The 13545-nt window shown below is 41.7% G+C and overlaps 1 protein-coding gene across 2 annotated transcripts in view; it reads right to left on the bottom strand.

Annotated features, from left to right (window-relative positions):
- Window positions 1-3025: 3025 nt before the first annotated feature.
- RANBP3 (RAN binding protein 3) overlaps window positions 3026-13545 on the bottom strand; it is a 107474-nt gene continuing 96954 nt past the window's right edge. For both annotated transcript variants that reach the window (XM_067556603.1, XM_067556594.1), the window contains 4 exons: window positions 12372-12492; window positions 11466-11608; window positions 8083-8263; window positions 3026-4653 (listed from right to left, as the gene is read on the bottom strand). In XM_067556603.1, the coding sequence (XP_067412704.1) occupies window positions 4610-4653; window positions 8083-8263; window positions 11466-11608; window positions 12372-12492 (489 nt within the window). In that variant the 3' untranslated portion in view covers window positions 3026-4609. The remainder of the gene's footprint in view (window positions 4654-8082; window positions 8264-11465; window positions 11609-12371; window positions 12493-13545) is intronic.

The following is a 13545-nucleotide window of genomic DNA, read 5'->3' on the forward strand; positions in this document are numbered from 1 at the left end:
AGCACACAGTGACGTTTTTGAAAATGTACAAGTAAATCTACTGATTAGTTTATGAATGAAAGCTATTTTTAAAATGTCCTTTAAGAAATTTAGAGCTCTGTCTGTCTTATTTTGTCCCCAGTGATTTAAGAGTAGAAAAATGCAGACTCTTCAAACTTCCATTAAAGTTAAATGTCACTGAAATCTTATGCACAGGCTACATTTAATTTTTTTTTTATGATTAATAGCCATTTTTTGCCATTATTCTTCTTAACAAGAAGTTTCTATTTCATTAAAGGCTGAAGAAGTTCCATGAAGAGGTGCCCTCTTTCAAAATAACCATCTCTAATTGTTCTCAGTGGGAATGGTGAAGGTAGCCTGTGGCCTCAGATGTCCATTGTCTTCATTCACTTCCATTCACTGCTCCTGACAGCGGAGCGGATTACCATCTTCCCTGAGGGTAGCTTGGCTTCACTTCCTTTGGACATGAGCCATTTTGAAAGAGGGCAAATCTTCATGGAATTCCCTGATTAGTAGTAGTAAATTCTAGCACTTAAAAGGACAGATAAGCTTTCAGTTACAAAAACTAATGGCAAAAAAGGCCATTAATTCTAAATACTTCTTTTAAAAAAATATCTGTTGCACTAGATTTAGGGGGAAGTAGTGTATACATTGTCCACTTTAGGCTGCTTTCAGGGAATGGAAAATCGCTACAAACCCATTTTAACTGGCCAGTAAATTCTGGCTGCTTTGTGCTATTCAGCATACTAGTGAATCTAGCCCTCTAAATTTAAAATGAAAAAATTATTTAAGGCTGATATTACATATTTTCAAATCACTAGAAATATCACATGGTAACATTCTATTTCGATTTCTTGTTTACTATGCATGTGTGAAAGTTTTAATAATTAAAAAAACCCCAAGAGAATTCCTAGATAAAGACTATGGTAAGACGGAGTTGAAGTTGAAAGTAAAGTTAAACTAAAAAGAAATCCAAGCACGCTAAGGTACCGGGAAGGGAGTAGGGGTTGGAGAAAAATCTAATTGGTTTAAAAATCATTTTAATCTATCTGGTACTACAAACTACTATGCATTAATCAAAAGTGTATTGTTACTGCATGGTATCACTAAAGGGCAGAGTTAAGGTTGTTTATATGCCCTACCCATGCATTTCTATACTGTGACATGTTTAAATTTTAAGTTAAGGTTAACTCTGAACTTCCTGGTTTTATAAGACTTAGTTGGGCCATAATTACAATATATATGTAACATATTCCCCCCATATTAAGATAAATACTCTCAACATTAACTCCCTCTTCATGTCCTTTTTTTGTCTGGAAAGATACAGACACTGTGGTTTGGAAAATGTATGGCCAGGTGACTCAGGAGTGGCAGCCCCCGGCAGCTACTCTTGGTAAATGCTCATAAAGCACCATCACCAACACACACAATAATACAGCTAAAGATCATGGCAGCAAAGACACAGAAAACAAAAAGCCTTTTGCAATAATATCATTTCCTTCTTTCCAACACTCATTGCTAGACAGAATACAAAACAGGGCTTGGGTTTTGTTTTTGGTTTTTTTTGTTAAAAGTTTTAATGTAATTCCCAAATACATTTGATATGACAATCTTACATAAATCTTTCAAAACACGTGGGCATTATCTGGTTTTACTTGTCACTAGTTTACTAAGGCTTAAAGCAGAAAGTGTAATAAAGTTTAGATCTGGCCTAACTACATCTTTCTGGACAGGGCTTGAAATTAACTTCTGGTCAATTTTGTTAATGGTTTTACACACCATAACATTTTGGACTATTGAAATATTTTATTGTTATTATAATAAACATATATTCAAGGCTCCTAGCTGAAACCAAATTTTACCAGTAAGTAGCTGCCAGATTTTAAGATGGTTAGCACTACTGCACCTCATGAAAACAAGCATGCGCACTCCATCTTTCTGGATGTTGATACATTTGTCAATGTAACGCTAGCGTGAAATGCCCAGAAGTGATCCCCTGCACAACACTCCACAAATAGTGGAGTTTGGGAGTAGGAAACATCTAGTATTCCACAGTTAGACCCTGCAACAAAGACATCTTATTATCTTCTGTAATAATCTTTATGCTGTAAATCAGAAGCTTTACTTTGAAAGTTTATTTTAAAAGAGTATTTTAAATTCATTTGAATATCCATGTAAAAAAGGTCCCCAAGAAATGCAGATCACTTAATGCAAAACAAAGAATTCCCAAAAAAGTGTGTGGCACAGATAAACACTTGTCCGGGATTAAAAACCTGCCAGATTTCTACTAGTGAGGAGAATGAAAAGAGCGTCAATTGGCTTGTGCATGGCAAAAGATACAACTCCCTCAATGGAGAAATAACAATAGCCACAGACTGCATGAGCAGACAATCCAGAGAGGTCACAAATGCAGTGGCACAGCTAATCACGAGCCCCTTTTACCCCCTGAAAGAGTAACACCAGGAGTTCCTTCAATGGGCTGAGTCAGGAAAACAAGCAACTAAAACCCCTGGCAACAGTTAGCTATTGACAACAGGAAAAATACAAAGAGAACAAGCTAAATACACTTTGGACTCCTGACTATCAAAGGTGTGTTTTTTCATTCATATAAAAGCTATAAGGGCTGCTTAATCAATCTGAATGGCTTCTCCAGCTTCTTGTGCTACAAGAACTCTCAGGTTTCTATTTTCAATGTTTCCTGCACTAAATATTTCTTCTTCTTCTTCTTCTTCTTTTGAAGATGCATTTCAGTTCTCTTCAATCTAAAGGAAAATTTTGTACAAAGTGTTGGCAAGTCAGAGATCAGCTATGAGAGAAAATATCAAATAAAATGGGGATATTTATAGGAAAGTGGGCTACACACTGTTCTTAGCTAGCTATGTATTCCATCTTGACCAGACAGGAATGAGATATTGTATCAACTGGTTACTAAACCACAGTCAATGTGAGTTTGACACAAGAGGCCAAGGGTTAGAAAAATGACAAAAGCAAAATGAACTGTGGTTACACCAGGAACCCTTCAGAATTACACAGAAAAACACTTTCTTGCCTTTATTTGGCAAAACAGGATTCAGCATTCTTCAGCACAAGTTAATCAAAGCTAACAATAATTCTTCATACTGCAAAACATCAGGAGGCAGGAAAGGGACAGGGAGGGATAGAAAGCGATTTGCTATTTAAGGCCCCCAATTCAGCAAGTGCTTGAGCATGTGTGCTAATTTTAAGCATAGGAGTAAATCCCATTGAAGTGAATATGATTACTCATGTGCTTAAAGTTAGGCACAATGCTTCAGTACTTTGCTGAACTGAGACTCAAATCATTGAGGGCCTGTCTACACTCCAAACAAAACCCCGCGGCTTGCCTGTGCTAGTTAACTTGGGCTCCCAAGCTCAGGTTGCGGGGTGGTTTCATTGCAGTGTAGACTTCCAGGTCCAGGCTCTGTGACCCAGCGAGTGGGGTGAGTCCCGGAAGACTACACTGCAATGACACAGCCCCCCAGCCCAAGCCTCGGGAGTCCCAGTCAGCTGGCACGGGTGACTAACTGCAGTGTAGACGGACCTTTAATGAGAGCAGCTTTTTGTGTACAGATCTGTTGTAATTGCTTGCCCAGCTCTCCAAATGAGCTCATCTCATTCTTCCAAAGGCAGACAGCTGTTTTTCAGCTGTTCTGAAGGTGTGTGACCTGTATGCCATCCTAAGCTTTAATCACAGCCACAAGAACGTAAGTTTACTAAGAAAAATTGTATGCAACACCTATTACTTATAGTGGCTTAGCTCTCCCTTAAATAGTCACAGAAAAGAACAGTACAAAACAATAGTTTCACTTTCTCAACACACAAGAGCATCTTATTCAAAACTAAAATAAAAAAGAATCAGCACAATATAAACCCCCAAATAATATTGGAAGTGGGAGGGAAGAAGAAAAGGGTTAGCAAAACGTCCAGTGAACTTTAAAGTCTCTTATTAACTCAGTACAAGGCTTTCCTGTCAAGCCAACTTTTTTTTTTTTTTTAACCTCTGTGTACAGACCCACCAGACAAAGGACAATGGTGTCCACAAATTACATTGGGATTGAGTTTAAAAAAAAAAAAAAAAAAAAGCAGGCTACCCCCTCTGCAATCCAAAGAGAAGGGAGCCAGAAGGGCAATCAATCAGTGAGTGCCTGAACAGAGAAAGGGCATGGCTTCTCTGCAGGCAGCAGGAACTGAAAAGGGGGGCGAGGGGATTAAGAAAGAAGAATTCAAGTTAGAACCGTGCTGGGAAGTTCTGTCTCAGAGGCCTGCAAAACATGAGCTACTGAAGAAACAGTCAAAAGGTTCCAATGAAAAGCTGTGACAAGTCATAATGTGCCATTGCAATTACAAGGAAGAGGGGAAATGTTATTTTTCTGCTCATCAATATGATGAGCTTTCATGTCCCAAACCACATTCAGGCAGTTTCCAAGTCTGCTTTTTTTGTGGAATCTACTGATCCAGACCAAAAAAACCAAACAAACAGAACAGAGATGCACAGTTTCTAAGTCCTGGAACAATCGCTGGCCTGGGGAATCCAGAGGTGCCTGCAAGACGATGTTTGCAGCAGCCTTACAGGCAGATGGGCTCACAGCTGCTATGTGCTGCCAATATTCTGCCCATCTCCTTCATCATTGGGACCTGTAACAAAGAACAGATCATGGTGACAAGAAATATTTACTTCATCTGTAAAACTATTTGCTATTTAGTGATGCAAACTATGGAATGAAGATCCCAGCTAGCTATCCCCCGTGCTCCATGCCTTTCCCCACTATCAGCTAGAGCAGTGTTTCTCAACAACTGGTCCGTGGACCAGCACCGGTCACTGAGATCTCCCTGACACAGTTTAGGAAGCCTGTAAGCTGGTCCCCTAGGATCAAAAAGGTTGAGAAACACTGTGGTAGAGTACCCAGCTCTTAGAAGCCTATGGAGGAGTCTCAGTCTTAGGATTTCAAAGTGAGAGATAAGAGCCAAAAATCTCTGCTTCCCTCATTCTCCAGATCCAGCCCCCCCAAACCACTATAAAATTACACATCTCCCATCTGTCCATGTCTGGCCACCCAGAAGCACCGAAAGAAGTTTCCTTCAACCCAGCTACCTTATCATAGAAATGCAGGGTTGGACAGGACCTTGGGAGCCACATTTCACTAGTTTGCTTATGAGAATCTCATGTGGGACCGTATCAAAAGCCTTACTAAAATTGAGACAGATACTGTCTACTGATCCCGCTATACACTAGGCCAGTGACTCTGTCAAAGAAGGATATTAGGGTGGTTTGACATGATTTGTTCTTGACATCTCCGTGTTGGCTAGTCCTTATAGCTTTATTATCCTCTAGGTTCTTACAAACTGATTGTTTAATAATTTCTTGCAGTATCTTTCCAGGTATCAAAGTCAGGCTCACTAGTCTATAATTCTCCAGGTTCTCTTTGTTCCCCTTTTAAAACATGGTGTGGTAAAGTCAGGCCAGATGGCCACAAAAGGGCATACCAGGGTCAGGGTGTGAGCCCAAGAATGCCAAAAGCCCTTTTTCCTGCAAGCAGAAGAGAGATTGCTGCAGGGCAATTAGAGACACCCGGACTCAGTGAAGGGCTACGCCAGGTGTACTTACACCTGCCTTCCCTAAACAGAGGCGGGGAGCAAAGGAGGAGGAAGCTGCCAGAAGGTTTGTGGCAGCTGGAGGAGAAACTTCCCCCAGGTTAGGAGATGGGGCTTCTTTGCAGCCAGAGGAACAGAGAAAGAGAGAACCCTTGGCCCCCGCTGGCAGGAGAGAGCCATAGCAAGGTACCTCCCTGGGGAGACGGTGACGCTGTGGCCCACTACAAGGGGCAGAAGCGTGAGTCCCACTAGGGTGGAGCCGGTCGTTTGCCACAATAGGTATTATGTTAACCCTTCTCCAGTCCTGTGGGACTTCACCTGTTCTCCATGAGTTCTTGAAGATCATTGCTAATGGTTCGGAGATTGCTTTAGCTAGTTCCTTAAATATCCTAGAATGAATTTCATCAGTCGCTGCAGACATCAATACATCTAACTTATCTAAATATTCTTTAACTTGCGTTCCTTCCCCCTTGTTGTTAATATTAATTGTGTTGAGCATTTAATCACAATTAACCTTTTTAATGAAGAGTGAAGCAAAATAGGCATTAAACACCTCAGCTTTCTTGATGTCATTGGTTATTAGCTCTCCTACCCTGCTAAGTAGATGACCTTTACCTTCCTCTGCATTTCTCATGCTCCTAAAGAACCTCGTTATTGCTGTTAATGTCTCTTGCTAGCTGCACCTTAACCTTTCCAATTTTGTCCCTACATGCCTGCGCTTTTTTTACTCCTCAACAATTTGTCTGTATTTCCACTTTTTATAGGATTCCCGTTTGATTTTGAGATCATTAAAGAACTTCTGACAGAGACACATTGGCCTTTCCTATATTTCCCTCGCATTAGAAAAATTGGCAGTTTTGTGTTTAATATTGCCTCGAGAAACTGCCAGCTCTCCTGAACTCCTTTATCTCTTAAGATTTTCTTCCCTTGGGACCTCACCCTACCTGTTCTCTGAGATTGTTAAAGTCTGCTTTTTAAAGTCCATTGTCCTTATTCTGCTGTCTGTTCTCACTCCTTTTTTTTTAGAATCATGATCACTTTCACCCCAATTGCCTCCACCTTCAGATTTGTGACCAATTCCTCTCTGTTGATCAGAATCAAGTCTAAAATGGCTCCCCCCTGGTTACTTCCTCCATTTTCTGAAATAAAAAGTTGTCCCCAACACATTCCAATAACTTCTAGACATTTTGCTTTTTCCTGAATTTGCTACATCTGTTGAAAAAGTAAAGTCCCCCATTATTACCAGGTCTTGTGTCCTGAATATTTCTGTTATTTGTTTTAGAAATATCTCATCCATTTCCTCTTCCTGATTTGGTGGTCTACAGTAGATCCCTACCATTTCGTCACCCCAATTTTTTTCCTTTTTTATCTTTACTCAGACTTTTAACTGGTGTGCCTCTCACCTCCTTTAGGATCTCAGAATAAAATGTATCCTTGATTTATAATGCAATCCACCTCCCTGCCTTTTTTCTCTGCCTGTCTTTCCTGAAGAAGCCAATTCCCCGTATACCAATATTTCAGTCATGAGATTTATCCCACCAAATTTCTGTGATGCCAATTATTTCATAATTTAGCTTATGTACTAATGACTTCCAATTCTTTGTTTCCCAGACTCATTGCATTTGTGTATAGACATCTAAGATGTTCAGCCTTGCATCCTGCCAGCACAGAGCTGCTGCTCCAAACCCAGCTGCTGCTGTAGTTATTAATTATCCATCCCTTGCTATTTGCTACCATGAGACAGGCTGCAGGACTGGCAGCTGCAAAAGGAGGGGAGGCTCTCAACCATAGGAAGACCCAACATAGCTGGTTCCCATCCAGGAGTCCTGAAATGGCCTCTCCTCCCTTTGTTCCTCACCCTTTAGTCTCCCTCCTGTCTCACCCTCTACTCTTACCTGTTTCCTAATACATCCATGCTCTCAGCTGCCCTCACAGTCCCCCACTTCTCCATATTCTCTTATACCCTGACTGGCCCCCACATGGTGACTAAAAGGCCACCATCTTCACTAAGGTCAGCCTGGATTCAGCCGACTGGAAACAATGGGACATGGTCATCATTTTGGGTAACCGCAACATTTCAAAAGGTTGAAGGCAGAAATTAGAAACTCATGACAACCCTTAACCACCTCCCTCAAACAATGAAACTAATGAGAGGGGTAACGCTGGACTAATTAATATCCTGTAATTAGGCCGGAGCCCCACTGGGACCCTCTGTGCCAAGATATGCAGGGAACTTTTCAACATCCATTTAGAGGGCTGTGACAAACGTGAGGGGATTTCTACAAGGTGACTGAAAGAGTTCAATGGCTGGGAACACGGCTTAGTCCATGTATTGGACCCTACACTACAAACACCCATGAATGTAACTAAGAGAATTATGCATTAATGGAAGAGGCAAGCAGTTTGCTTTGTTTAAGCACAAAGGCAGAACAGTCTGGGAAACTAGAGAGTTTAGCATGTTTTCTTGCTTACCACTTCCAGCTGATCCTGAAGGAGCAATGACATCATCATCACTATCTTCCTCATTTGATTGTGTTACTTCTGGCTCAGGTGCTGTGATCTTTGCTTCTTGCTCTTGTTCCACTCTACACCGTAGAGCCAAGATCCGATGGTGTAATGCAGCATACAGCTGTCCTGTATCTTTAGAGCTTGCCTATGGATTTTTAAAATATCAAACAAATAAGGTTTGAGAAGTTTACAAATGCCACCTTTTATACAGCGCAAACCATTCCTGCCAAACTTCACCGTTTTGCAATTTCACACTATAGATTTCAGAGTCAGTAGGTTTGGTATCCAGATGGGCATTTTCAGACGAGGTCAGAGATTTAGTGGCCTTGGAATCACCGTGTTGGTAGTCAGGAGCTGGGTACATTTAGTTCCCAAAAAGAAGAATGCACTCAGTGATGCTCTGCAACAACGTCCTCTGGCTGGCTGAAGGAATAAAGCTGGCTGACTTCAGAAGGAACTGTATGCAACCCCCTCATTCCCAAGAAGGTATATAAGGGAAACAGGCAACAAAGAAAGGGCATAGAGGGAAGTCACAGAGCCACCCTGCCACATCTCAAATACACAGGGTTCTTTGGCTAAGTTTAAGCATATAATTTCTTAGGAAAGTCTTCATCCTTTAAAGAATCCCAAACAATCTGCCTGGATTTTCAGTCACATCTAGTACATAGGTTCGTTACTAAAATAACTTGACTGTGATTATTTGATCATGTATCCCTAAAAAACCCTAAGTCTATAACAAAACACATTTTATAATTGGGAATTGCCAGACTCGATCAGACCTGTGGTTCATCAAGCCTAGTATGCTGTCTCTGACTTTGCTCCACACTCCCAGGAGATAATGGCTGCCTTATATCCCCAAATAGGAGGAATTATAACCCTTTCAAAACTCTAGTTATTCAGTGGATATTAACCAGACCAGCAACTGAAAGCCCTGCTGTCGCAAGGATGTAATTCATAAAACCATGTATGTAAAAAAGCTGAAAGTGAATGGACTTCCACATAGTGGCTTTGCATATCTCAATCAGGGGAATGTGTTTATTAAAAGCTGTAGGTGTAGCTACTGTTCCAGTAAAATGAACTCTGAACAGACCAGGAGTGGGAGAAAAGCTTCTCCACTCTTCAATGTACTGTCTAACCCAGGGGTGGCCAACCAGTGAGAGACAAAGAGCCGCAGTTACCTTGCCCTCAGGCAGTGCGTCAATTTCACTCCCCCTCCTCTCTCTACCCCCATGGACAGTTTGCACTGATTTGGCAGCTCATCAATTTCACTCTCCCTCTTCTCCCATGCAGCTCAGGAGCCATGGGTTGGCCACCCCTGGTCTAACCTATCTAGACAGGGACTGCGATGAAATGGCTTTCCCTTTGGAATTACCTGTGTATGAAACACAACTTGGAAGATGACTTAAAACTCTTTATTCTCTATGTAAGTAGTATGATAGTACACTGTGGCATCCAACAAATATAACCTTTAGATGAATGAGGCTTTGGAAAGAACACTGGTAGATTATGGTTTGATAGTGGATTTGATCCTAAAGTTATATCTGAGTTTCATGTAAATCCACATCCAATATTGAAGGAGCAGGTGAAATGACCGCAGTAGGAATCTGGATCATGTAGAATGGTGACAAATCTCTTAACATTCCAATTGGGGTCTTAGGTGGTGTAATAACTACTGGAGATTCTCCATGTTTGGTGTCCCATCTTTTTATTAGGAGAACCCTGAGAAATTAGTGAATCTGTTAGTAGATGTGGGTCCAAGTGAATCCACCCCATGACATTTAAAGTGTGCTGCTGAGCTGATGTGTTCAGATCCAATGATCTTTCCTTTGGATCTGTATCTCTAGAACAATCTATAGGTCTACTGTCCTTCAGTCTCAGATCTGCATGAATCGTTTGATGAACTATTGGAGGTATATTTTAATATAGCTTTCCTTTTCCTCTGAACTGAGGTAGCCAGTTCTGGTAAGTTATTTGGACCCTTAGGAGGACTGTCTGGTTGGTGTTGCTAACTGCAGCTAACATCCACCAACTTGTGTTGTGATTTCTTGACCTCTTTGAGTGGCATCTGTAGAGTGTCCACTGCCTATTTTATGAGGTCCTGGATTTGCTGGAAATCATCGTCACAGACAGTGGTGGAGGCATTACCACCTCATCTGATGATGATGAGTAGATGGTAATTTGAGGGGTAGCATCCTTATCTGCTCTAGCCTCCTGCTCCTTGAATGTTTCCTCTTGCTGAGGAATGGGCTGAAGTGGAAGGAGTTGTGTCCCTATAGTCCCAGAGGGTGAGGCTCAATGCATCTAACAACTGTTGTTGGTATGCTGCCCAGGGTCTCAGGATGACCACTGTGGGGGACCATACAAGAGAGGAAATAGCAACCAAGATTGTTTGTGGAGGGAGACAGTAGCAAAGATTTAGAGCACTCCAAGGCAGGCACTGACGGAGTCAGATACTTAGGCCTGTGTGATACCGAGGAACCATTTGGGGGAGGTACCAGGTTAGAGCTACGTCCAATGGTACCAGTTTGGAGAAGTCTCTCTCCTTGCCATCTTTATTGGGGCCGGACAGGACCAAAGCTCTCTTGGAGCCATGTTTACTCTTGGAAAAGTGCTGGGATTTTCCAGCCCCGCTAGTACCAGAGGAGTCCTTAGCCTCTACAGTGCCAGGTTGCGAGGTTGAAGTTTCTGAGACCCTCGATCTACTGGGAAACCAAGGTCTTTTGGAGCAGGCTCCTTATGAAGGGAGTCAGAGCTCCTCTTCCTGGGACCTTCTGAGGTCATCTCTGGAGTCTTCCCCCGTCAGCTGAAGTCAAAGGAGAGTTGGGATCTGCTCAGAGACTGCTGTACAGGGGGGATTCTCCTGACCTGGCTCTGGAGTAGGGCAAAGGAAATGTTCCATCATTAGTAGCCTCAATTTAATTTCAGTGGGGCAGTGTTTGAACCCTGGTGAACTGGGCATGCTGTCTCAAGGAAAGTGAGCCTTAGAGCAAATGGGGGAGAGGGGAACGGACCTATCCTCTCAACTACTAAATTAAGCTAATCTAACTAACAAACTACACTACTATAAAGAGAAAAACTTTTAACCAAGGCATGATCAAGGTGGACAGGTTAAAGGTCCATCTCAGTCCGAGGCGGTCAAAAAGAAACTGAGGGTGGCTTGCCCATCAGTGCAGGACACAAGGAAACATAAGGTGCATGTATGGGCTTAATGGACTCTGCTAACAAAAATCTGATTGAACATGCATGAGATGCACGCACACCTGAACTGGAACAACCATAGGAAGACTACTTGAAGAACAACAGCTCTTTTTGGCAGGAAAATTAGAGAGTAAACAAAGAACACTCACCGATATCAGAAAAACTTTGACTCCCTGGTCCTCTGTATCCATGGCTGTAATACGGATACTTTTCTCACTGGCTTTGTCGATCTGCATCTGAGCCCAGAGCTTGGTGTTCAGAATTAACCTGAGACTCCCCTGAGTCCGCATTACTAGAACAAATGTACAAAGTAAGTCGGGGGAAACAATGGACATTTGGACAGAGCAGAAAGCACCAAGTAAGAACCCTATCACCACTTTCAAAAGATATATTTTTAAAAAGGAGAATCCTGTTTATATACAACTTACATGTCTCTTCAAGACAAGTAGCAAAGGGAAAAAAACATTGAGAAAGCATAAATAGAAGAATCTGCCCTGGGTAGCTTTATTACATTGCTGAAGGAATGCTGAAGCCAGGGAGGGCACTAGAATCAGCCCCAAAGTCTCTATTTATATATCATAGACTAGAGATAGAAAACTCCAGCTTCCAGACAATGTAGGATCATTCCCTAGTATAGATTTACTAATCTTTAAAGAGTGTGTGTTTATCAATGCATAAAACCTGGGCTCTTTGGTTCTGGGGTACACTGCATGTTGGAGCTCCTCAGCAGCCTGCCAGGCAAGCTGGGAGTGGTCCATCAAACCCAACTGTTTTGGACAGACCTTTCATGTTCAATGAACTGATATTTTCAGACAAAATTTTATTTCATTGGAAGGTTTCTGACCAGCTCTAATCTACACATTAAAGGGTGAGAGGTTCATCCAGGGAGACAGACGCGAACTTCAAATTTTACTGATTTTTTTTTTTTAAACTGCTGTGATTAGACACAGTAACCCAAAGTGGATGCTCCTATGGCTCCTAACTACCAAGGAAGCATTTTGTGGTAGTAACACTGGATATCATCCCAATAATTCACTTCTCACAGCTCATCTTACCCAGCCGAGATTGTAATGTTCCATCGTCTGTTGATGCCATATCATTGAGTCTCAGAAGTCCTCTACCTCTTTCCACCCAAGACTGAGAGTTCTTATCAAAGACAAACAACTTGCATTGTATCTGCAACAAAAAGAGATGCCCCCTTGCTGAAGATCTTTAATGTAATGGTTGACTAAAATTACAGAATACATCATGACTACTGAACCGAAAAACTCCCAAACTATATTTGAATAGATTTCAAAAGTATTTGTTAACGTGAACTGTCATGCTTCTAAAATGTGCTGGATTGATAACCTGGAAACTAAAGTCTTATATTCTCTCTGGCAACTAACACAATCAAATTATATGATGTTGGATCTTTTAAAATTAAGTATTTAATTTTTTTAAAGGTATACATGTTGTGGACTGTGTTTGATTAGGAAAAGCAAGTTGAAGAGCAAGATCACCTTGCTCTTAGAAAAGAAGGTGGAATGGTTTGTGGTTGTTCTTAGATCCTGTGGGAGTTCATTCCACAGTCTCAGATAGGGAAAAAGAGCTTTTGCAGGTTTTTCATAGATCAGCTGTACCCTTTCAGTAAACAAGTCTATTGTGCCAGAGGAATGGAGTTGCTGACTACAGTCCTAATCCCAAAAACTTCAAGTATCCAAGACCTAGATCACTCAAGATAACAGAAACCATTTATCTAACATGATACTCTATGGGGAGCCAGCTTAGTGAGTGAGGAACAAGCTTGCTCTAATCACAGTAATCAGCATTGCTGAAGAATTCCATGCCCAGATGTCATTGCTGGAGTCTAGCCAGAAGGCATGCATCATTGAGGTCAGGTTATGTATGATCTCTTGGGATGGGATGCAGTCTCCTCACCAGCCTAGATATGGAAGACGTGGACGCTGCTGTGTGGAAGTTTAGAATAAAGAAAGGAGTCTAGGAACAATCCCATCTGCCTTGGACAGTGTGAGTGAGTGTCTACTGAGGCATAAGAGAGTAGTTTGTTTAAGCTGTGTTTGCTTGGTGAGTAAACAGTTCTGAGCCACCCTTGAAGGTAATGCACATGAAGTCTCACGTGAAGCCCGCCACCATGTGTCCCAGTAGCTGGGGACAGTTTCTGGCCAATCTTTGACTTGTAGTATGTCTTCAATGACAGCGGCAAATTCGCCGTCATCAGATCTATTT

This window comes from Emydura macquarii, unplaced genomic scaffold (assembly GCF_026122565.2).
Source record: "Emydura macquarii macquarii isolate MOO-44397 ecotype Brisbane River unplaced genomic scaffold, CSIRO-AGI_Emac_v2 contig_306, whole genome shotgun sequence".
In the NCBI taxonomy this organism is placed as follows: domain Eukaryota; kingdom Metazoa; phylum Chordata; order Testudines; family Chelidae; genus Emydura; species Emydura macquarii.